At 37.9% G+C, this 25,830-nt stretch overlaps 1 protein-coding gene across 24 annotated transcripts in view; it reads right to left on the bottom strand.

Moving 5' to 3' along the window:
- PUM1 (pumilio RNA binding family member 1) overlaps positions 1-25,830 on the bottom strand; it is a 162,238-nt gene that overhangs the window by 68,756 nt on the left and 67,652 nt on the right. For 10 of the 24 annotated variants that reach the window (XM_056795362.1, XM_056795364.1, XM_056795369.1 and 7 more), the window contains exons 4-7: positions 17,380-17,488; positions 16,002-16,180; positions 2,886-3,052; positions 1,096-1,366 (exon numbers count right to left, since the gene is read on the bottom strand). The exons of 4 other annotated variants lie outside the window; for them this stretch is intronic. In XM_056795362.1, the coding sequence (XP_056651340.1) occupies positions 1,096-1,366; positions 2,886-3,052; positions 16,002-16,180; positions 17,380-17,488 (726 nt within the window). The remainder of the gene's footprint in view (positions 1-1,095; positions 1,367-2,885; positions 3,053-16,001; positions 16,181-17,379; positions 17,489-25,830) is intronic. 10 more of the 24 variants (XM_056795373.1, XM_056795374.1, XM_056795375.1 and 7 more) reach the window with 4 other exon arrangements.

Below are 25,830 nucleotides of genomic sequence, written 5' to 3'. Positions count from 1 at the left end.
AAGATTCATAGCCATAAGCCAAACACACACACACACACACACACACACACACACACACACACACACACACACACACACACACACACATATATATATATATATATATACCCATCTCTCCACCCCAAAGTTTCTCTGAAAACCTTTCCTCCTAATTTATGCTAATAAAAATTCAACATTATGTGAAATGTTACTATGAAATACGCCTTTAGGCACTTTGATTATAACTGTCCTCCATTTTAAATGAGGAAAAATAGTGTTTTGTTGTTATTTTAAAATCCCTAAGAAATAAGGCATGGTTATAATTTAAGAACCCCCTAAACCTTTAAAGTACTTCCATTTAAAAAAAACCACCTCTTAAAATATTTTTTCTCACCAAAAGCCAGCAGAGCTATTGTCTGGCAAAGCCCTAATCCTCAGTTAACTCCACATTAAATTGTGGACATGAAAAGTGTTCTGAGGCATTCAGAAATGTTATTTTAAAAGACACATGATCATATCAGATTCCATTTCAATACTTCAAAGCCCCACTGATCTCACCTTACAATCCTTACCAACCTAAAGAATTTGTGGCTAATCCCATGGCATCCGACCTTCTATTTACATGTACTGCCCCTCTTAATACAGCCAATGAAATCTCAAGAGTTGCCTTGAATCACAGTTTATAGTACAGTTTTTTGAAATTTTAGTAACCCACAATGTGCTTTACAATAGCTTCTTAATAACCAGAAAAACTCCCCTCCTGGTCATGTCTGATAACAGAGAGTTTAGTACTAAAACAATGGGAAGGTGGTGACCAGGACAGGCCATACAGGTCTTACAAAACACATGACTCAAATGGGTTGGGCTTGGAATCCAAAGACTTGGCTTTCCAGTACTGACTCTGACTGTGAGATCCTTCCCCAGTCACTGAACTTCTGGGTGCCCCCAAGCAACTCTCTAAGACTCTACAAAACAGAGGAAGTGCTGATCTGCATTGGTGAAGGAAGTTTCCATACTAGGACATGCCCAGATCAATGAAATGACAGGTCCAGAGAAGACCCCATAATGTGCTTACTGAAGAGACTGGGAAGAGGGGGACAGAGACACACACAGTACCTGTTGTTGAGAATTGTAGTCAAAGAGTCCCACAGTTGCTGCTCCTGAGTCCACAGGTACCTGGGTGCCTGAATAATCAAACTGAAGAGGCTCCATGCCAACATGCTCCATGGGGTCCAAGGGGACACTCTGGGACTCCATGTTGGAGAAATCCTCCACAGGCTTGGCACCATTAGTGCTGGTCAGCTGGGCTAAGCCCTCAGAACCATTCTGGTTTGGACCCAGAAGATCCACTTCATTAGCAGAGTTCTGGCAATTACCAGGGGTACGGCTAAACAGAAAAAGTAAAGGGCATTAAACCTTATTTTGAGGGGGCATACCAAAACAACGAAAGCGAAGGACAACGTCCCTGATAGCTTTAATCAGCAATAGTAGTTAACATTAGCAACCACCAGAATTTGTTGTGGAAGATTATTTCTGGGGTTTATAACACATGCAAATCATCCTCTGAAATAACTTTTTCACCGGGGAAAAAAAACATAATTGCTATCAAGCTTCACTCACTTTACAAAATGGGAGAGTATAACTCATAACTTCCAAGAGAACATTTACATATGCAAAACTGATAACATGAAAAAACTTTGAAAGCTGGATTTCTCATTTAAAAGATGCTTTTAAAAGATATTTTTGTTTCATTTAAAAAATCCAAATAAGGACCTTTGTAGGTGTTACCTGGCCATAATTCACAAATGCTAATACTTCTTTGACAAGAAACAAACAGGTAAATTTGCAAAGTGTACTGCTGGCTTAGGAGAAATCACCCTCACTAAGTTATGATGATATCAACCATTTGTAGAGTCCTTTAAGTCTTACAGGATTGTACAAGGATGCAGAAGAAATGTGTGGGATGTGCCAAACACATGGAAACATAGAAGAATGTGATTTCAAAGCCAGCAGGTAGGAGGGGTTTGGGATCTGGATATCCAACAATACCATCCCACCGTTACCAACAGAAATCCTGCAACTATAGCAAAGAGTTCCGTTTCTTAGGAGAACAGGTTATGTCTTTCCCCTCAAAAAACATTGCCAAGGTTATATGTCACATGAAATTATGCTGGAACGAGAGGGAACTCAGGATCTGATTTGCAGGAATTCCATGGTATTAATTTCTTCAAATAAAAAGAACAATTTCTTTTGTTTTTCTAAGCCACGTAGATTAGATATGGTATGCTGTATGGTGGAGATGAGTAGACCATTAGTATTCTTTTAAGAACAGATCTCATCATTGTAGCTTAACATTATATGTTTTAAAACTTAAATTCCCATTGACAAAGGGGGAAGGCAGCCCAGAAGTGTGCTGGAGGTCAAGAAGAAGCCAACCTGCGATTTAAAAACTCACACATAAATAAATGAATTGAATGTACTGGGGGAGGTAGGGGTGGGAATGGGTGAAAACAGGGACCATTGCAAATACTACCATTCTGCCTATTTTCTATTCTTGCAGGGTAAACAAGACCTACAAATATAGGATGGAAGGGGATCATTATTTGACAAGGGCCAATCACTTAGCCTATCTCAATTTCCTCATCTGTAAAATGGGAATATCTACTCATCAGGATACACTCAAGATTCCTTGAAAAGTACAAAGCACTCTATAATACACCCCACCAACTCTTAGAAAACTAAACTCTACCTGATGATTTAGAAATATTCACACTTTCTGATCTTTTAAGCATGGCCTATGCTAGGTAGACAGAACTCTATGGAATACTACTTTCCAAAAATAAACAAGGAAAAACCCACAACCCCCATACAAAATCAGAAGTGTAAAAAAAAAAAAAAATACGAACCTAAAATCTTTGACGTCTGCATCAATCCCATTCTGTACTGGTAAACCATTGGTCTTGTCAATCACATCACCCTCCTCCTTCAAATCTCCTAGCTTATCTCCATCAAATGTACCCTTGTTCTTCTTTTCACCTTTGTCGTTTTCATCACTGTCTGCATCCCTTGGGCCCTGTTTAAAAAATAGCTTCAGCTTCACTAATTATCATCAATTAATATTTATTGGGCTCCCATTGTCCACCCTACTATACTAAGCATTAATATTAAAAAAAAAAAAAGGAAATGGTCCCAGGCCTGGTATAGATTACAATCCAAGTAATGGATAACACAAAGACAAGCGCAGCATTCAAAATTGATATTGGGCCAAATGTAAAAGATATATATATATAAATATATATATAGTTATAGATATAGATATATAGATATATATATATACACATTTAAAATAGGGGGAAATTTTTCCTAACATTGATTCTGGTAGTCAGAATCAAAAATGTTCTTACCATTCCAAATGACTCCAGTCTGATTTCCTCTCCTTTTCTACCCAATGCCCACTCTATGCTTTCAGCCCTATCCCTCTCTTACCAAGAATTTCTATTCTTAACATTAAGGTTCTTGAGCCTTCTAATGCAGAGATTTTTATAGGACAAAAAGGTGGCTCAGTCTATCAAAATGGGAAAAAAACCCAACCTCTGATCCAATCTTCCCCCAGTATTAATAATCCTGGAATAATATCATTACTCTCTTTCCCCATCTGTTTCAGCCTTGTTCCCTATGGTCTGATAGCCAACTCATTCTTGCCTCATGATTGTTTTACCCTTGGCCCCGGGACATGCCCAGCTCATCACTTCCACCATCATCTCAGTTCCAATCCCATAAGCAGAACTCCTTCTTATCACATACAACTCAGAAATCATTCCTGGATTTGATTAATTTTCAAAACATTTAATCAAATAATGATTTGAAGAGGGCACTTGAAGCCTGAAAAAAGTAGGAATATTCATAAATCATAGTTCTACTCCTTATCATCATGCAATAATAAATGGAATAAATGGAGAACATTAAATCTTAATATAAACGTGACCTAATTCACCTCTGAAAGAGCTCAAGCTATAAAGCTTCAAAATGTAGGCCTGAAAGAGAGAGAAGGTACCAAGGCTAACGTTGAGGTGGTACACCTTGGCTCCTATGGGGTTGTCCACATAAGCCAAATTTTGCTTTCCAATGTCATAAGCACCAACCAAATCGAGATAATAGAAAAGTAACCCTTCTCCCCACTCAACCCCCCCCCCAAAAAAGAAGGAAAAAAGCATAGACTAGAAAAGCAGATGTTAGTGAAACAAATGAAGTACAGCACATTGCGAAATGGAAATGTGGGATTATGAAATGTGATATGCTCAAAGAACAATGTCTAAGGGCAGGCAACCACAGTTTTTATTAAGTGACTGGAATCAAAACACTGGGTGTGATTTCACAGCGGAATTTAGGCTATAGGGCAAATGCAGGATCCAGGGTTTTTGGTCCAATAAAGAGAAGGTCCACACAACGCCTATAATAGGTTCACAAAATGTGGATCAGGTGGTTGCTATTCTGGAACATAGTGGGTACATCACCCCCCATTTTAATGGGATAGAGACTCAAATTCTAGGTAAAAACTCATCTTGATTTGCTAGAAGGAATCTTGCTTCCTCCTCTCCCCCACCACTCAATGAGTGAATGCCCTTTAATAGTTCTTTTCTCAGTTCTAATTCTGACCTTCCTACAACATATGACACTGTACACAACATTCATTCTTCTGGGCTATCACACTATACCTATAAAGTGTTTTGCAAAGCTTCAAGTGCTATATAAATGCTAGTTACAATTTTTACAGCCATCATTGATATTCTCTCCTAACTCCAGACTTTAAAAAACCTCTTTCCTGGTTTTCCTTCTATCTGTCTGTCTGATCTTCTCTGCCCCATGGTGGTAGGTGGTCTTTAACCCCCTTCTCTTTTCACTTTCTAGATAATTACCAAATTAAATTATATGGTTATTCTTCTGATGGTGTTATCTGGCTCCCTACTGTCTCCAAACAAAACTGCAGGTGTGACAAAATGAGATGGAGAAACTCAAGATGATCATATTAAAAGTAGGCTACATGCAGGACAAAAATGACTAGCACAAAAGAAGTGGCCTCAGGAAATGTAAAAATATAAATGGGAAAGGGAAGCCAGTGATTTGGGGGGGTAGGGGGAGGAAAAGAGGCAAGGGGTGGTACACATCTGTGAGTGTACATTAACACCTGCAAAGGAGGGTGTGAGGGGTGTGGAGGGCAGAGAAGGGACTAGAGAGAGAGAGCAGATGGCAAACCAAGTAAATGCTATTCTGATAAGTCATGAAACATGGAAAAATGGCCACCAATATTGCACTGGAACAACCATCAATAGAATATTTATGGAAAGCCTGCTCAAGAATCATGAATTATGCAAAGACATGCATAGGTTTGATGGCATGCTCACTGATAAATAAACAAGACTGAAGCATTAAGAGACATAGATATGACTCCACTCTCCACCTCAGAGCCTATTGGGCATTCCCATCTACCTGCTAGGCACTTCCACTTTTGATGTCTTCCTGGCCATCAAACTCAGTGAGTTTCCTGATCCACCTCCTCCTGCACACACCTGGTGGCAGAACTAGTCATCTCCAAGTCACCAAGTCTACAAACCTGAGTGATTGTCTTCCTTGCCAAGTCTTGCTGGTACTAGCTCTGCAATAGTTCTCAAATCTGTATATTCCTATCTACACCCACTACTTCAAACCTGCTTCAAGCCTTTATAGCTTAGCTCCAGAATGAATGTCATATTCAACTAATTAATCTCCTTGTCTACAATTCACACTGCTTTCCTGATCACTTTCCTAATGCACAGATGAGGCAGATTTTTGTTTTTAAACCTTCAGTGATTCCTGACTGTCCAGAATAAAACATCACCTCTTTAGCCTGTCATTTACAGCTTCTGTAATACTGCTCCAACCTACATTTCTAAGTTGATTCCACAATATATAGCTATATAATATATGCATCAATCAAACTGAATTAGTAGTTTTTAACACTTCGGTGTCCTTTCTTCTCACCTGCACTGATCTGAGCCAGAGGGCAGTCTTTGCATGGAAAACAACATCTCCTCCTTGAAGCCTGTTCAGGAGTTAATGTGTGAAAAGTATGCCAATACCTTGAGCATGCCAATTAGAGGGATGTTTCCCTCAAATTTTTTTCTGGGTTCCCCCCCTCAAATTTTCTCACTGCATTTTGTCAGTCCTTACATTTGCTTCTATCATGCTTAAGCTATCAAGTAAACTAACAAAAATCACTCATTAACCACTTACTACGTGCCAGGCACTAGATCCTCCATTTTACTTGGTTATGTTGTATACCTGAGCAAATGATAAATTGTAGGAGCACAGCCTGTTATAAATCTCCTCTTGATGTCCCCAGAGAGATAAACATAATATGTATTTAATAAAGGTGTGTTGACTCAAATTGCATATTGTTATTGCTACCCTGAAGGGATCTGACCCAGAAAGACTGGATTATAATGCATACAGAACATCTAGGTTCTGGGAAAAGGAAACATCGCGACCTGTTAAGTTTACATATTTACTCTCAAATCAAAAAAGGAAACTGAAGTAAGAAGATATTCTAGTTCATACAAAAGACAAAAATATCAGAAATTAATTTTAGTGTCTAAAGACATCTGGCCAGGTGAGCATGATCCACCAAGATGGCTCTCTAATGGGGAAGAGTTCAATTCTGGGAGTCTCACTGGCTAAAGGAATGCCTGGGATAGTGACTCCTAAATTATCCTTCAGATTTCAAAATAAGAAAGCAAGAATTCTGAAAAATGTTGACCACATGCTGGTCAGTCCAAGGAAAAGGAAAGAGAAGACCCTTCTCTATAGACGGTAAGTCTAACAAGAGAATCATCTAAAATTAAATTACTGCGATACTGTCCTGAAAATCAAAGAAGGTTGTAAACATAGTGAAAGAGTCTCAAGGGAGCATATATCTGACTCAGGAACCACGTCCTATGTGCTAAGAAAATGACTCCTAGGATGGCCTGAACCCTGGCACAAGAATCTGGCCACTGGCAGATGAGATGCATAGCAGATGCGGTGAACATGCAAGCACTGCTCCACATGAAATAGTCACCAAAGGAGTATGAAGGAAATTTAAGCAGTTGAAAATTGCTCTCTATCAAGAATTTTCAACTCTCGCTAATCCAAAAGAACAGTTCTACTGAGTTGAGGGAGCGGGTGCTAACAAGAAGGCAGCTTGATGACTGTTTGCCTACAAGGTGACTGACTGTCTAACTGACTGACTGGTGACTATTTCATCTGGTTCCAGATTCTCAGAGGTCTCCAGAAGAAGAATTCAAATCTAGTGTCATGTAAAGCACTGTCACCTGATCTAGCAGGTTTCTTCCTGGGAACTAGGAAGACTTTTAAAGCAAAGGATTGCCCCAAATGCCATGTCAAAGAGGTGAAGTACACTTGCTGAAGGTAACTAATTATCCTGAAACTGAAAGAATTCCAGGTAACACCCTAATCTCCCAAGCACTAAATCACTATGACAGAATGGGGTGCAAGAAAGGATCTTATTGGGGGAATGATGTGCAATCTATAGATACAGAGCAGATTGACAGGAAACAAAAAGTATACTCGATGGGTTGGTAGGAAGGATAGATTATATCCTTAATCCTGTGTTCCTCTTGTGACAACAAATGTATTCTGCTTTCTGGTTGACATCATAAAGGCCACTGGGGCCAGAAAACATAGTTTCCCGTGGTTTCTCCCACAAAGTTTTCACAAGGTTATCATTAACTGGCAAATTACCTAAAAGACATAGATTAACCTTGAAAAGTCAGCTGCTTGCAGTTCTGTTTGAAATAAAAATCAAAGATAATTTTAATTACTGAAAAACAAATTGTCAACAATTATAGGGAATGTATTTCAGTAAGTCTAAACCAAGAAAATGATTGTAGAACAAAGCCACAACAAAAAATAGTTTACTCCAATATCTATTAAGTTCTTATAATAAAGTATTGGGCAAATAACTAAATTCCAAAATGAACTACTAAAGGAGGCTTTAAAAGAAAGCTCCAGTAATACTTGAACTAAGTTCTGAAAGAGAAAGGACCAAAGGGGCAGAGAAGGTAATTCAGAGGCTAGAGAGTCAGACATAGAGATGGGAGGTCCTGGGTTCAAATCTGACCTCAGACACCTCCCAGCTGTGTGACTCTGGGCAAGTCACTTAACCCCCATTGCCTAGCCCATACCACTCTTCTGCCGTGGGACCAATACCCAGTATTGATTTCAAGACAGGGTCAATTAAGGGTTTTAAAAAAAATGGTATGAGCTTCCTCCAGAAAAAGAACTGTTGGAGTCAGAATACAGATATAAGCACACAACTTATTAATTGTTTATTTTGGTCTATGTTATGGGGTTTTGGTTTATAAGATTATTTTTACTCACTCACAAAAATGAATATGGAAATGTTATGAATGATAATACATGTATAACCCAGCACCAGAATGGGGAAGGGAAGGAGGAATAGGTACAATCATGTAACTTAGGAAAATTACACGGAACTGGCAAAAAAAATTTTTTTAATATTTAAATGGTATGAGCTAAAAAAGGGGCAACTGCTCATGTCTATGGAATCACGAATAGTATAATTTGGCTGAAGTAAAGAGTGAAGGAACCTGAATAATGTGGCATGAGGTTATAAAAATGTTGATAATACACTGTAGAGGGGATGTCCAATTCAGAGGTATGAGGTTAAGATTTGCAACAGCGTTAACTGTTCTAGGGATCTGGAACAGATTTCCAAATTATCCATACTTTGCATTTCTTCTTCAAAAATTGTCTACTGTGAGGCAGCTAGGTGGTTTAGTGGATTGAGAGCCAGGTCAAAAGATGGGAGTTCCTCAGTTTAAATCTTGCCTCAAGACACTTCCTAGCTGTGTGACCCTGGGCAAGTCACTTAACTCCCATTGCCTAGCCCTTACTGCACTTCTTCCTTGGTAGCAAAGCACAGTATTGATTCTAAGACAGAACTTAAGGGTTTAAAAAATTTTGTATATTCATCTCCTTGCATCATCTATTTGCTGGGAAATGGCTTTTGGCCTTAAATATATGGAATAATATTACAAATGTGTTGATGTATGTACATAAATGCATACATATTTAGACACAAATACTTTTTTGGTTCTGCGATATTTCAGGAGAAGATTTTTCCACCAATAAATAAGGATGCCAAAGATAAAAGTACCATAAATGTCAGAATTTATATAAACTGACAATAGGCCAAATGAAGCAGAACCAGGAAAAATGATATAGGCAATGACAACAAAAAAACCAAAAGAACAATAAAAGATTTAATCATAAAGGCCAAGTCTACAACTGAAAAAGAGCTAAGGAAATGTACTCCCTCCCTGAGAATTAGATGCATATACTATCAGACATTTTTAATATACTAATCATTGTGAGAAAACTTTTTTGTTACTAAAAAATAACTCTGATAAAAGGAATTCGTTAATATAACTCTTAAAAATATATCTCAATATAGCTACTATTCCACTAAACTAGTGGTTGAGAAGTGCGTACCAGATTACTCAACTTTGCTTATCCAAGTAAGAAGTCATGAGGACTAGAGTAGAGTGGTAACAATGAAATTGGAATCAGAGAAAAGCCTTCATTAAAACACACTGAGTAGTGGGACGCTGGGTAGCTCAGTGGATTGAGTCAGACCTACAGATGGGAGGTCCTAGGTTCAAATCTGACCTCAGACACTTTTCCAGCTGTGTGACCCTGGGCAAGTCACTTAACCCCCATTGCCTAGCCCTTACCTTAGAATCAATACACAGTATTGATTCTAATGTGGAAGGTAAGGGGAGGGGGGGGGATTAATTAGGGACTGGTAGTAGCATAATAATTATCTGAATTTCCTCATTATTTCTACATCTTCTTCCTTCATCATTTTGTCTTCTAATGAAAACGTTCCACCAAAATAATAAAGATACACACAGGAAAATTTTCTTCAATATTTTTGGGGGTAAAACTTGAAATGTCCATTACCATTAGACCTTTTATAGCACACTTAAGATAATCTTTGCCAAAATGTGAATCTCTGGCTACTGAATCAAATTATTGCTGCACCACTTGTGAGCAGGCCCATAATAGGTAATCCTATTGCTTCCATATCCACTGGAGCCACTATTCAACCCAATAAATTTAATGAAAGTCCAAAAGGTTTTATAATAGCAGAGCAAAAGAAGGAATCAAGAAACAGGTTTCTGCAAGGCTTGTATGAAGTTTGCATCTGAGTGAGATCTAAATCCCCACCAGGGGAATTAGATGATTCAGACTTTGTAATGGTAATCAACTTTTTAAAAGCTGCACTGGGGTAAGGAAGAGATTTTTTTCCCCTGCTTAAATCTACATCAAGAACTCTTTATTAACTAATGAAGCAAGTGATATGAAGACCCCAATGAAAAAAGCAGGGACAAGTCACCAAATTCAGCACTGGGAAGATTTCCTAAAGAAACCATGAGATAGAAAAGGACCAACATGTACAAAAGCAGTGATAGCAGCAGTTGTGGGGGGTGGAAACCTGGAAACAAAGTCCATCGACTGGGGAATGGATGAATAAATATTACTGTGGCTCAAGAAATGAATATACAAATTTTAGAAAAACCATCGAAGACATGAAATGAACAGATTCAGAAGAAAGAATTTATAGGATGATCATAATAATATAATGGAAAACTCAAAAAGACAAGTCAATGCAGTGACCAACTATGACTTTAAAAGACTGCTGATAAAGTATCTCTCCTTCCTCAGCATAGAAATGGTAGATACAGTATGAGACAGATATTTTCACACATAGTAAGGACTAATTTTGCTTTGTTCATTTATTAATTTGTGAAGAGAAGCCTTATTACCTCTACTTACCCATTGGAAGTTAGGAGACAGAGAAAAAGAGGTAAAAAGGAAAACAAAGTCTAATTAAAGAGGGAAATTCCTACAAAAGAAAAAGTCTAGAAGTACAATAATGACAATATTGTTTCTATGTCTATGACAGAATACATACTTATATGATTTGGCAAATTCTATATATATAACAAGTTCATTTCACATGTGTTCCTCTTTTTAGTTCTTTCAAGTTCATAATAAAATAATTTTTTTTTTTAAAAGAAGCCAGGCAATAGGAATGACTAATAGCATTTGAGAATGCCCCAGGGAACCACATCTAAACTTTAACAAAACATGGGAATAGAGGTCAAATTTTTTAAAAAGAAAAATGTGGCCATAATCTGAATTTCTAGCTAAATGAAGATAATGATGGAGACTCTAAGATGAATTTCTTGGGCAATAGGAACACCTAGGTAAAGAAAAGTGATAATTTCTTCTGGAAGAAGGATAAACAGAAGTCAGCTTGGAAAGAAGGGATCCGACTGCTATAGGACTAGGATAGTGTTTCAGGATTTCATCCCTGTGGTCTCAGAGAGATTATTTACTTCATCCTAAACTATGTATCCAATAACCTTGTAGCTCCCTTTTCTACAAACACAAGTCATGATCCCTCTATAACTTAGTAGCTAATCTGGATAGTTTCTGTGACTTAAAAATTCATGATCCTGCTGTCAACCAGGAACCTATACTATCACTAAGCCCATAAACAAAGACTTACCAGAGAGTTCAGCCTCTGCTCTATTGATGGGTGGGTTTTGTTTGTTTGTTTGTTTATTTTAAGCCTTACTTTTACAGTCTTAGAATCTGTACTCATAATAAATTCCAGGGCAGAAGAGTGGTATGTGTTAGGCCGGGGGGGGGGGGGGGGGGGGGGGCGTGGGGCGTTAGTGACTTGCTCAGGGTCTCAGAGCTAGAAAGTATCTGAGGACAAACTAGAATCCAGGACTTCCTCATCCCTAGACTTGGCTCTCAATCCACTGAGCCACCTCGCTGTCTGTCTGCTGGTATAGGGTTTAAAAAAAAAAAAATCATTACAGTCAAGTGAGATATGTAAGAGGAAATATAGTGCCATAAGAAACCATAAAGATAAGGAATTCCAAGAAAGAGAAAACAAAGTGAGGAAAGCAGAACCACAAAAATAACTACAAAAATTTAATTAAATGGCAGCTGATCAGGCCATTCTTCCTCCCAGAGAAAAGATTAATAAACACACTTACCTTCTCTCAACAGAGATGTAGGGAAGTACAGAACCAGAATGCTATATAAACTGTAATGTCAATCTGCTTGCCATAATTCTCTTTCTTGCAAGGAGAGATTTCAGGAAAGGGGATGGCATACTAGGAAAGCAATATGGTACAAAGAGCCAAAAGACATCGATAAATGATTTGGAAACTATATTAGGATCCTATCTGGCCAACAATGGCCCATCAAAGGGTAGTTGAATGCCAGCGGTGCTCAGGAAGTTTTGCAGGCTACTCCTCTGGGAATTCCTGAGATCCAAAGATGCCAAACTTATAGTGAATAGTGACTACTCACAGTGGGAGTTTATCTCATTTGGGGTGGGCTGCTTTTGTCCGCCTGAAGGAATCCCTGCCAAATGCAGTATGGAGCAACAAGAAAACTACCTAGAGATTTTCTGGAGAGTTGGGAGTCTCTCACATCACCAAAGATCACTGATACTATTCACATCCTCAAGGTAAGAGATACTGAAAGGAACATGAAGACTTTCTGACTGAGCTCTTAAGAGAATTCAAATAGCCAAAATTGATTTTTTCTGTCAGTAAATGAGAATATAACCTTTCAAGTCCTATCAAGCCTAGGGAGGTCTACAGCAGCCGAAAGTCAAAATGCACACAATCAAAGATCATTCTTTGAGGTCCTGAGGACCTCTTCTACGGCACAGCAGAGAAGACAGCTAGAGTGAAGACAACCAGAGTGGTGAGAAGGGAGTTGGTGTCTCAAGAGATGACTCAAGTTATATAAGAGTAACTGGGATACTCATGACTGTCAGTCTTCAAAACTTCAGCTGCCATCTGAAAAAAAAATGGCAAAGGAAAACTTGGAAGACATTTTCTTCCATTATTTCATGGCAATTTGGATTTTCTGAGGGATCCTTTCATATTTTGGAAAAAAGGTCTTCCATGCATGAACCCATATTCCCAAACTTAGATAACATACGTATTCAAAAATAAAAGAATGGATTCCTCAATAAACTCATACAACCTTACTTCCATTACAAAGTGCAGACAGGAGAAATAATACAAGATTCAAATACATCTTGGCTGAAATTTGGTTTAAGCCTTCTACAAATTATTTCATGTGGCCCATTTTCAGGATACCTTTTAGTTGTTTCCAAGCTGTCTATGATTATAGAACAGTAAAACAGCCACAAGGTTCAGATAAAACAAATGAGAATTTTATAACTGCTCTTTTAAAACATAAGAACCCAACCAACATGTGACATGAATTGATTTTTTTCTTGGGTGTCTATAACAAGGTAAACAAACAACAGGGCCAGTTTTGAACATGAAAAGAAAATTCCCAGTTACTGTACATGATGGTTTACTGTGATGTTTTGAAAGGTCAACTTATGTAATCTGAGACATTTGAATCCTTCTTCCTCTTCATTCTTCTGCCTCTTACAATTTCATAGCAACCTAGTTACATGTCTCCTCAGGTGATAGCACATGTCCATAACATGGAAATCCATCTCACATAAAATTTATGACAAGAACCTTAACATTATAGCCCAAATGAACCCAGGTCCAATCAAACTTGCCTCTTATTACTCTGAATTTTATGCTTAAAAATAGAAAAAAAGGTGAATTCAGATACTAAAACTGTTTTAGGGTTGGCAATGCGTGAGAAGGTTCCTTCGTTAGGGATGGGCACAAACTTTAGATAAGCTACACCAGAGTGAACTGGGTACTGAAACCTAGGTGATGTTTTTTCAAGCTGAGGTCCTGAGGGGGAAAAAATGAATCTCAGGAGAGCAGGAAGAATAGAATGCGGTAGAGCAAGGAGGCTGACCCAGAGAAGAAAAGCCTAAATGAAAACCAAAAAAGGGCAGAATCAGAGAAAGAAAAAAAAGGAAAGAAGGAAAGAAAGCAAGCAGCTGGAAGTACTGAACAGAGGACTGGGAGGACAGGGAATCAGAAAGCCTGGGGTTCAAGAAGTTCCATCTCTAACAAGGACAGATGAACGAAATGAGAAAAGTGAGGGAAGGAGGAAAAGACTGAGAAGGAAAGGAGAAAGGAAAAGAAGGGAGGCAGGAAAGGGAGGATTCACTTTTCCTATGGAATAAATATTACATAATTTGAGTTAAGAAAAGGCCAACCGGGTCAATATGGATCCAGCAATAAAAGGCGAGCATATGTCCCAACAGAGGCAAGGCAAGGCACTACTGCTCTGGTACTTGACAGAATGAAAATCGGCCAAGTCAGCTGAAGGCCAAAGGATCCAGAGAATATAAATTCTAAGAAAGACTCATAGTGCAATAATCTCCCAAGTTCAATTTATACCAGACCACCATCTCTAGGCAGTGTAGATTCCAATCAGGCTCCTGAAGTGATAAAACACAAGTCATTTAATTCTTAGCATCAAGCCCTTAGAGCCAGATGGTCAAAATCCTGTGACAATTTTATTTTAAGCACAAATTATGACATACCTTTGCACATAGTAAGGATACTCTAGATAGGAACCTAGTTACCTTAACCCAGGTCTTTTTCTATTATGCTAATCAGTTTTAATTTACTAGAGGTCTTCTTATAAATAACCTGTACTGTGTAAAGTTTCTATGGAAGACTACCATAGCCCCTGCCCTAGCCTACTCCACAGGCATTAGGACAGCCAAGCACAACAACAAATGGAAATACCAGGCTAGCAATGAAGGAAAGATTCCCCAGTGACTGGTATCAGAAAGATATCAAAGTAAAAGGAAACCACTGAGCAGACTTTGGATGAGGAAGTGAGTGTTGACTACTGGGCCAAGAACAGGTGCAGCAAATGTTCTATGACAGGGAACTCTCACTCAGGATGGTTTAGAATCAATCATAGAGAGAGGCAAGGATGGAGTAAAAAAAAAGCAATCTGGCCCTCAACCTCGTCATAATGGAGGACTTTAGAGCATGTACCTGTAATGGAAAACAAAATGGGGTGGGAAGAGATGGGAAAGAGAAAGCAAACAGTAGAGAATTTTTAAAATTAATTTGCATGAAAAGCAGTAGGCTCAGAGAAAAGCATCTAAAGATGCTTAAAGAAGATGATCTTCAAGAGAAAGAAGTTGATTAAAGCAATGGAGCCGGAAAGAAAGTTTTTCAGGAACCGAAGAAGGTCAAGATCTAAAACAAGATGAGAATAAAGAGCAGCAAATGAACCTGAAAAATATAGTTCTTAACCCTTTTCGGTCCATTGGCATACTTCAGGAAGCCTATGGACTCTCGCTTCTCAGAATCATGTTTTTAAATAACTGATGGAGATGTTCAATCTCAATTAGACTACCAAAAATAAAGATGTCATTGTTTCCCATCAAATCCAAAAACCCATTGAAACCTATCCTGAGACCTTAGATTAAGAAGCCTTGCCACAGACAAAAACTGACTGACCAGGACTTTCCAACAAAATGGAAGTGGCAAAGGTAAGGAGGAAAAAAAAATCAAAGGTGGTTAATCCTACACACAGCCAAGAATCAGAAGAATGTGTCTAATGGGATCATTGCTTTAGTTCCTTAGTTTTGGGGGATGGGGAGAATCTTCTCCTTGAAAGGTTCTTAGATTAACAATTCTATATTAATGACCCGCTCCTGTTTGGTGTTTTTTGGGTTTTGGTTTTTTAATAAAAACAACATAGTCTGGAATTACAGAAAGGAATTAAGAAGTAGGGCTCTAGTTCTGACTGAATTGTTAGCTATATAGACCAAAAGAAATGATTTTTACTTTTTAAAAAAGGCATATCTCTTAGAGTTTATGCTGAGGTTAAGAATAAGGAAATGTATTCTCTATTATTACACTATCATTATTACGTACAGCATAAGTAACTAAAACAAGCACATTTTGCTTTAAAAAAATAAAGAGGCATAAGAGCAAGGTTCTAAAAAACCAACTTACAAATCCTCCTTTTCTTAAACAGGAATCACCAGGGGATGAACTCAATACATATTCCACCATGCTAACTCCTAGTCCTCCACTCTCCGACCGTGGGGACAATACAGAATTGACCTCACTGTTCACATGGAAACTCTGACCAGGTCTTCTCTGCACCATGATGGGCTGGGAAACTGAATGATCTACAAAAAAGGATACACAAACATAATAGAGTACAACTTGGAAGTTCCAAAAAAAATAAGAGCGATGTGTAGTGAGTGAGTGCACAAGCCGATGACTGACTTGGAATCCAGATGATCATTTTAGCAAAATGCCACCTCCCTCCCTCTCTGTCTGTCTGTCCATCCCTTGGAATGGTATTCTATATAAAGTGAGGAAATATTAATACCTTCATTGTCCACCATCAACAGTAAACTTTTCCGGATAAATTTATCTTATAAAGTGGAGAAATATACTTAATTCTACAAGTATAAAAGGGAAAATGAAATTTTAAAAATAAAATGGAAAGTTAAAAGATAATAATTCCAGCCACTTCTGGAACAAAACTTTCTGATTTTAATTAGATAATTTTAAACATTTAATGCCTAAGCTTGGTGAGGCTTATTATTATAATGGGCTATAGTATGTTCAGTTCTGCATGCATTATAGGGGCTTTCTGTACATCCTCTAACTATTGGCTGGTTTCATTTAGTTGCTATAGCTTACCATCAAAGCACCAAATGGCCCACTATGAATGATATGTTCATAAATATCAATGAGACATTGAGTAAAAAACCTAAGATCCGGGCTTTGTGTACAGGTACATCCCCCTATGTATGGAATTGGGGCTGTGTTTCAAAGAGGTGTGTTGTCGGGAATCTAATTACAAAAAAGTGGAGCATTCGCAAACTTACATGTTAGGCTACAACATGTTAAGTCATCAAATATGGTAATGGTAGATCTGTTGAAGAACTGATGGTAGTATCCTCTAGAACAGTGACCAAGCCATCCTGATGACCTAATGCTGATAATTTAATGAAGTCTCATCTGCATTTGGAAAGTATATCCTATAAATTTAGGGGCAAGGAAAGGAAAGGGGGGGAACAGGACATGACTTTTGACTTTGGGGGCACGTGATTACTTTAAGCTGATGTAATACTGATCGTAATATGGAACAAGAACAACCAAAACTCCTGCCAAAGGGGGAGGTCATTTCATTTTGTCTAAAAATATGAATCAAATTTTAAACAGGTGACATGTGTTAAGTGTTTTTAATAAATTGCATTCCACGAGACCCTAAGTGGTAACAAAACCAAAGAAGAAAGAGAAGTTTGACATGCTCGTGACACATGTAAAATCTATGACTTGCCAAATTACAGTGCAGGTGCTCAGTCTAGATTACCTGATGTTCCCCAGGCACTGTCCCGCCATTGATCACCCAGGAATATTCCTTTTGGTCCATCTTTGCTGGAATCATCTGTTTCCCAAAACTTTTTACCTGGCAAGAGCTGCTGCAAATTAAAAATAATAAATGCTTTGAACGAATTCAGAAAGGTTAAAAAAATACAGTAGTCAACACTTTCATTAGACAAAAGTACTGAAGATGCCCTGAAGAGTACAACCTACATTCAGAGCACTAGCATAGATAAGGGGGGGGTGGGGGGTGGGGGTGGGGAAGGAGACATAGAATGACTAGGACCAAAGGGAAGGGAAAACACATATACATACACAGCAGCAGTATGATGGATTTCATTCCATTTTACTAATATCCATATAAGAATAAGACTGAATGGCTACTAAACCAAGTGGACAAATAGCAATAATTACTGAAAGAGTGAATGCGTGTGTGAATGTGCATGTGCACCTGCATGCACTCTCTCTCTCTCTCTCTCTCTCTCTTTCTCTCTCTCTTTAAGCCCTGATACCTGATCGCCACAGAAAGTTACTGCAACTATTGACATACATTAATGCAGTTGCTAGAGGAAAGTTTCCCTCTTTTGCTTATTATGAGAAATCTAAACAAAATGCCAACACCACAGACCAAGGCCATAGCATTCATAATTACAACATGCTTAGGTATGCACCATTATTCAATGGGCATGGGAGTAATGAATGTGGGCAACCCCTGCAAAGAGACAAATCACAATCTACTGAGGTCGACCCCCATCCCCAAGTCTTGGTGACTCTAACTCATAGCCTTCCCTAGGGAATCTACCCAACATAATGGAGACTTTCCTCCAGTTCTCCCCAAAATACTCACTCTTGCTTTACAAAAGTCTCTGTAAAATTATTGCAGCATTAGACACCTAGATGAGAATAGAAGCTACTGAAGAAAGTAATGGGGGAGAACTGAAAACAAAATCAATGGATGGACCCCAGTTGGTTCAACTAAAAGCAGCCCTGAGGACCTTTGTGTTTAGTATCTAAATTTGTTTAAAATTTTTTGATACATTTTACACCACAGGATGAAAACTATTTCTATAACTTAGGAGGGGAAATTTATTGATCTTAAATATTTAACACTTAAAGTAAAGCTGTTTCCATTAGAGAATTATGGCATCAGCAGTGATGTTTCCTGAGAAAGAAATTACACCTCAAACCAAATAATGGTTATGCAAATTTACACCATTTCTCCCCCCAAAATGCAAATACCTTTAAAGTCAAAAGAGAAAACAGAGATGAAGATGAAAGTGTTAATGGCTTAAGGAGCAATCAAATTATGTTGACTAATCCACTAAATGTAAATGTCTGTTTCCTGGTTCTACAAAGCTTTCCCCCCTCATCTGTGAAATTAATACTTTTATTTCAGTTGCAACTCAAAAGAGATGAAGCTCAAATCATTGCTCTTTGATCACGAAAAAGTTAACAGTCGGAATATATAAACCAGATTCTAAAACATCAAAAAGTGAAAGATTTCTCATAAATCCCACACCGCCCTGCAACCATGGGTAAAAGCTTAACTTCCTATACTGTAACTGACTCATTACAAAAAGTCAGAGGGAGAGACATTAGCTAATTTGAAATTCACTACAATGAAAAAGTCATTGTCTACACCCTTAATTCTAGATTTTCTGTGTAATTTTCAAGAGGATAAAACACAAATAAAGAGCACCTAAGTTTATACATTGCATTTGTGTGCACATGCACATAACACACCTGCATCCAGGCAGACACAAAGTCTTGGGTATTGGGATGACGAGTTTCTCATACATTTATATGTGATGATTCTTATCTAGGATCCACTAACTCAGACTTAATTTATTAAGTCTTCTTTGTCCCACATGATAAATGAAGAGAAAAACTTTTTATTACATGGAGGGAGAAGGGGGTGGAAGACAAGTGGAAGCTAAATTATCAAATCCCTTTATCCAGTAATTAATGCAGCCAGGCAAACAGTCTTTCAGAAGAAAAGAAGAAATAAACTAGAGAAAAGTCAAATGAAAGGAACCTTTGAGACAGGACCAGATTGACCAAGAGTTAAAGCTGAACAGGATCCTATTGAGTAAATCTAATGCCCTCATTTTAAAAATGAGCAAACTGAAGCTTGAAGGGGGTGAGTGACTTAACCAAGGTCACACAAGGTCTGCTAGTAAACAGCAAAACCAGAAATTACTTTAAATCAATATTCCTGTTGGTGATGCCAGCAATACCTCTCAGAGGTTTACAAAGAACTTTTCTTTCTCAAATTATTTCAGTCTTTCATACTAACATGAAGACATTTTCCCTATACAAATTCTGATAAGAACTTACTTCAACTATTTCTTTAAGCATAAGAATGAGGACCTCCTTTTTTAACTTAAATGATGCTGCTCACAGTAAGGAAAATTCTTTTGAGTTTCTTATTATTTACTTGGATATATGTCACAGAAATCTGAAAGATTGTTTAATCAACACTTCACAACTTTAAAAAAAAAAAAGAAAAAGCCTAACCATAGGCACAGTTTACTGACCAAATTGCTGCCTCAAGTTAGGGTCCTGTTCAATTCAGCTTTAAGCATGATAACCATGTTGCTGGTCAGTAAAGCAAAACCCCATAAAAGAGACAGCCATGTCTGCATTGATGAGAGAAAAACAGCAAAAACATTCAACCAGCTTCAACCTGCTGAAAAAAACAAGTTGATACAAGTCCAAAATTCTAGTTCCTTTCATGCAATTTCTCCTGGTATATATAAGTCACTCAAAAAGCAATTCTAGCAGATCTAAGCAAAAATGATGGTCCTTGCCCCGAGTCACACATGCAAATAGAAGCATGCACAGACTCAAGCGAAGAGAATGGGAAGAGAGGAGAGAGAAGTTCAGGATCACTACAGCCTTGTGTAGAGGTGATGGCTTTGGCTGAGCTGTAAGGAAACAAGTAATTGTGAGGCCAAAGTGAGAAAGAAGCAAGTCCATTCCAGACATGGAAAACAGGGAGCCTGAAAGGGAAGCCAAGATGCAATGTCGTGGAAGAGCAGCAGCAAGACCAGTCAGGCTATAGCATGAGGAAAAGTAGGATGTGGCCAGGATTCTCAAGGCCAGATAGCAATCCCAAGCAGACAACAACCAAATGACTGCAGATCTTAACAAACTAAATGTCAAAAATTAAATTCCTGAAGGTAATTTTTAACTAGGGATCATTCTGGGATAATAGGCAAACACACCAACTTTGTTCAGTTCTCTCCTACCACTCTGTCCAGAAAGAGATCCTTGTTCCCACCTGAACCCTAAGAGCTTTTTGGAGTCTCAGTCAACTCCCTATGCTTCCTTCCTATTTTTTCCTTCAAAAATCCTTTTTTTCCCTAAACTATAACAAAGAGAAACACTAATGGATCTAGCACAGTGCCTGACACAAAGGAGGTACTTAATAAAATATTTGTGTACTCTCAGATCAAGTATTTCCATTTTAACTTTTGAACCTTCTGGAAAGAACAGAATAAATGATGACAATGAGCATCTAAGTACAGGAGACAAGTTTATAGATAGGAGGAAAAAGGTCTTTTCTGTGCCACTCAAATCCCAAACAATAAAAGCAGCATAAATATAGCACTTTAGGGTCTCCAAAGCAGATTTATAAAAATTATCTCACTGATCTTCATCAAAACCTAGGTAGGAAGGTGCTATTATTACCCCCATTTTATAAAATGATGGGGAAACTGAGGCAGAGCTAGGTGACTTACCCAGGATCACACAGCTAATAAGTGTCTGAAGGTGACTTTTGAACTTGATCTTTCTGACCCTGGCTCCGCCTATCTGCTTCCAAAAACAACTGCTTACTCTGCCTAAGGCCAGGGTCAAACCTGGGTACAAATGATGGATTCCCAATATAACTGTGAAGATCATCACATTATTTAATGAGAGGGGAAAAAACCCCACTGGTTTTGGAGTCAGAGGACCTGGATGAGTATCCTGACTGCACTAGCTGCTTGGCTTTGGATTGTTTGTCGTTCAATTGTCTCAGTCATGTCTTACTCTGTGACTCCATTTGGGATTTTCTTGGCAAAGATACTAGAGTGGTCTGCCATTTCCTCCTCCAGGTCATTTTACAGATGAGGAAGCTGAGGCAAACAGGGTTAAGAAACTTGTACAGCTAAGTGTCTGATACCAGGTTTGAACCCAGAAAGATGCATCTTCCTCACTCCACGTCTAGCACTCTATCCAGTGCACCACCTAGCTGCCTTCAGATAAGTTACTTCATCACTATAAGAAGCTTTAATTTCTTCATCTGTAATGATGAACTAGATGCTCACTAAGGCCTCTTGGAGATCCCTGTGGATACTATGAATCCTCTGCCAGGCAGGAGTAATGGAAAAAATGATATACTAATAAGGATCATAGAAACAAAAGCCAAGGAGAAAAGGCTTGTGAGGGAGAAATTGGAGAAGAAATAATAGAGATGCAGATCATGTGAGTAAAAGGAACAAGGAAGAAAATTGTAAAAAACCTAATTTGAGTAAAGGAAATAACACAGAAAGGGGTCCCCATAGACATGGAATACATTTGTGTTGAGTAGTGTGGAAAGGAAGACAAAGGAGAAGAAAAATGAATCCAGGAAAGCAACAGAAAGGTGCAGGGAAGACACCAACTAATCCATCCACTTCTAATACCAGAATACTGAGGGGTTTTTTCTTTGCCCAAAGTATATTTCAACACTTCTCATTTACATGAATTTCTGAAAATCTGGGATTCCCAACTCAACAGATAAATGTAGTATTTTATTATAATCAAAACACTCCTTTAGGAATCTGCTTTCTAGGAATACTTCCCCTGCCATTTATAAGATGTGTCTGCCAAGTGTTGCTAGAGATGTTCTTGAACTTGGAAAAGGGAATTATCTAGAGTCCCACTTCATGCTCTTCAATTTTCTTTGTATTGGACAGCCTTTCAACATTAAATATGGTCAATTCCAAATGAAAATATGGCTTACTCTCCATCTTCAGAATAAAATAGGATCATAAGCCCTGGCCCACAAGGCACTTTACTCTGAAAGGCAGCTAGCTGCTATTAAATGACAGAAAAGGGTTTGGGTAGACTCTCTGGGACAGCTACTACTGAGGCTTAGTGCTTCAGAGTCCATTATCACATGTGAGTCTCACCACAACCAGATCATCCTGACACAAGATTATTATAAGAAGAAAAACTGCTACAAGAGAAAGAGAACTGGATTTAAAGTCAGGGGTCTCATGGAAAGATCGAAGAAAGAGGAGAACAGTATGTACCAAAATATTTGGGATAGTTCTTTTAGCAACGGAAAAGAGGAGTGCCCAACATTTGAGGAATGGTTGAACAAGTTGTTGTATATGCATGGGAGGGAATACTATTGTTCACTGAAAAACTTAAATTAATTCTCAAAAATGATAGTCATTTTTGTGTGTTCAGGATTTTCCAGGTTCCTTGTTTAGAAAACGAAAGGACTGAACTAGATGCCCCCCAACTTCCTTTAGCAATCTAAATCTATGATCCAGGGATCATTTTACAGATAAAAGCACCAATTTTCAGCAAGATTAAATAGCTTAGAGCAATTTCCCAAGAAATAAGTAAACAAAGTCTATAAACAGGCAAGTTTCAAAAGAAGGAACACAAGCTACCATCAAGCATATGAAAGAGCCATTAAAATCATTAATAAATGAGTTAAAACAACTTTGTCAATAGACAGGCAAAGATGACAGAAAGATTAAAATGCTAAATATGTATAGGGCTACAAAAAGAGAGATGTGAAAATGCACTCTGCTGGTGCTATTAACTGGTACAGTCACCCTAGAAAACAATCAGAATTTATACTTTTGAAAATGTTACTAAATCAAATGCCACCATCACTTGGCATTTAACTCAAGCAGGTCAGAGAGACGGGGAAAAGTCTCACCCATGTATATGAAAGCAGACACAGCAGCAATGATGTACAGAATAGCAAGGAAATGGAAAGAGAACACTCAACAATTGAGAAATAGCTGAACAAATTATGGCAAAAGGCTAGTATCAAAAAACCGTGCTGAAAAAAAGGGAATAAAATAAATACAGTTCTTCTCCCCCAAGTTTTTCAGGAGATGCCAAAAAATGTACATTCAGATACAGTCATTGTATAGATCTTTCTTAACTGAAAAAAGGAATACACACATTCAGTCATAGTCGATGTGCTGGATCTATTGTACTTGACAAGGAAGAATTCTTATTGGGGGAGTGGGAATCTTTATTAGAAAGTGACACCAGTGAAAAAAAGGAGGGAGCATAGCATCAATAAGACATTTTTAAAGAGGGGGAAAAGATGAAAAGCCTTACTCATGATCTCACAGCTAGATTCACATACAGGTGAGTTGTTTCTACTAGACCCACATTGCATTAGCATAAAAATGGATTGTAGAGGCATTTAATACTAACCTGTTAGTTCATCAGCTTATTGAAGGAGGTGTTTATAACCACACTTAGTTATGTAGTGTCTAACTTAGAGTACTTGATAAACACTCTCTTATTTGGTCTTCAGAAGAAGCTAGAGACTTGTCGGTTTCTCAGTTACAATTACCCCAATTCCTCAAACACTCATTTACACTGAAGACTTGGAGTTTGGCCCAAGATTAGGTCCAAAACTGGGCTTCCTCATATAATTATAGGTTTTATATGCTAAGTTTTCTTAAAACTAAAAACATATAAAGTCAGTTTCATTTCTTAACTGACTTACATGATAGGAAAAAAACAGGTTTTCCTCAGAAATGAGATGCAATGTATGCAAGCGCCCAGAGACAGGAGATGACAGGACAAAATAAAGAAATAAGGAGCCATTGGAGGAGAAAGGTTAGAGAACAGAAAATCAGGTAAAGTAAACAGTGTAAAAGAAAGTGAAAGGCAAATGATGAAAGACTTCAGCAAAAGGGTAAAAAGAAAAAACATTGAAACTTCAACAAAATCCCACGCAGGATTTGTAGCAACCATCTTTTCAACTCTTGGGATCCAACATTCCTTTCAGAGACATCTACTCTAAAAGAAACGTAAACTAGTTTCTGGTGAGTTATAGAACAGCCCAAGCATAAATCATCTCTTCAACATCTCTGCACCAGGAGGAGTTGGCTTCACAGATAAATTCGACGTTTTTAAACTATGGAATTATTCAAATAAAAGTAACTAAAATGTCCATATCCATTGACCTTGAGATTCCAATACTAAGCTTATATTCCAACAAGGCCAATGCCAAGAAGTTCCCACCTCTAACAAAATGTTTGGAAATTCACAGCACTTTTTTGTTAGCAAAGAACTGGAAACAAAGTAGATATTCACTGATTAAGGAATAATTAAATATAATGTAGCTCTTGGAAGGTATTGTAATATTACTCTAGTATAAAAAATGAATGTGATGAATGCAGAGAAGCCTAAATAGATCTACATGAGCTGATACAGAGGGTGATAAAAACAATATACACAGTAACACACATTTAAATGGAAAGAACCATCAAAAACACACACACACACAAACACACACACACACGTTACGAAATCACAAAGAATAAGCAAGGCTCAAAGGAACAAACAGCCTTTACACACAGGGCTAGGAGGTGTTGATCATGTACATATTTTTAAAAACTTCTATGTATTGATAGGTTTTCCCTTTTTGTCTTTAAAAAAATATTACTTGTTAAATGGAATGGCTCTCTGATGAGGCAAGGGAGAGGGAGAATGGGGGAAATTATGGTGATTTTTTTTTAAAGACATATAAGTAAAAATGTTTAAAAAAATAATCCTGCATACACACATCCATATCCCTTTCTGATTACATTTTATTTGTACTAACATTTCAATCAACATTTAGAGAGTCTATAAATAAATTTGAAGAGTAAGAAAATCGGGTTTATTAAGGGAAGCTATTAGAGATTAGGCATTTGCTATGAATAATCCAAAAAGCAGATGAGCTACATAAGCACAATCAAGATTTGGGGGGGGGGGGGGGGGGGGGAGGGGAGGAAAGAAGAGAGAAATAGAGACACAGAGACTAGGGTTAATCATATACACTACAATGAAGATCTAAGAGCATTAGCCAGACTTATATATTTTAAAAAATTAAAATATACATAATCCCCCCCAATAGCTTGTTAATGATAGGGTTTCTTTTTTTTTATTAATTTACCTAAAAGGAAATGGTCATGGTGACAATACTGAGGGACTTGGGAACACATGAAGATGGCCAAACTCAATCATAAGAGCATGAAGGCTTATGATTTTGTAAATGCATTGATCATCAACAATTTATCCAGTACATAGGCTTGTTTGCCCATAGTTTTTGAGTCTTGTCTCTCCCATTCAGCTATGAGCTCCTTGAGAGCAGCAATTGTCTTTTACTTTTCACTCAGACTCCAATAAATGCTTAAAGCCTGACCAATCACCAGCCTCCCAG

The sequence above is a fragment of the Monodelphis domestica genome, chromosome 4 (genome assembly GCF_027887165.1).
Source record: "Monodelphis domestica isolate mMonDom1 chromosome 4, mMonDom1.pri, whole genome shotgun sequence".
NCBI lineage: Eukaryota > Metazoa > Chordata > Mammalia > Didelphimorphia > Didelphidae > Monodelphis > Monodelphis domestica.
Note: the sequence above shows the minus strand (reverse complement) of the source record. Positions and strands in the feature narration are given on the sequence as shown.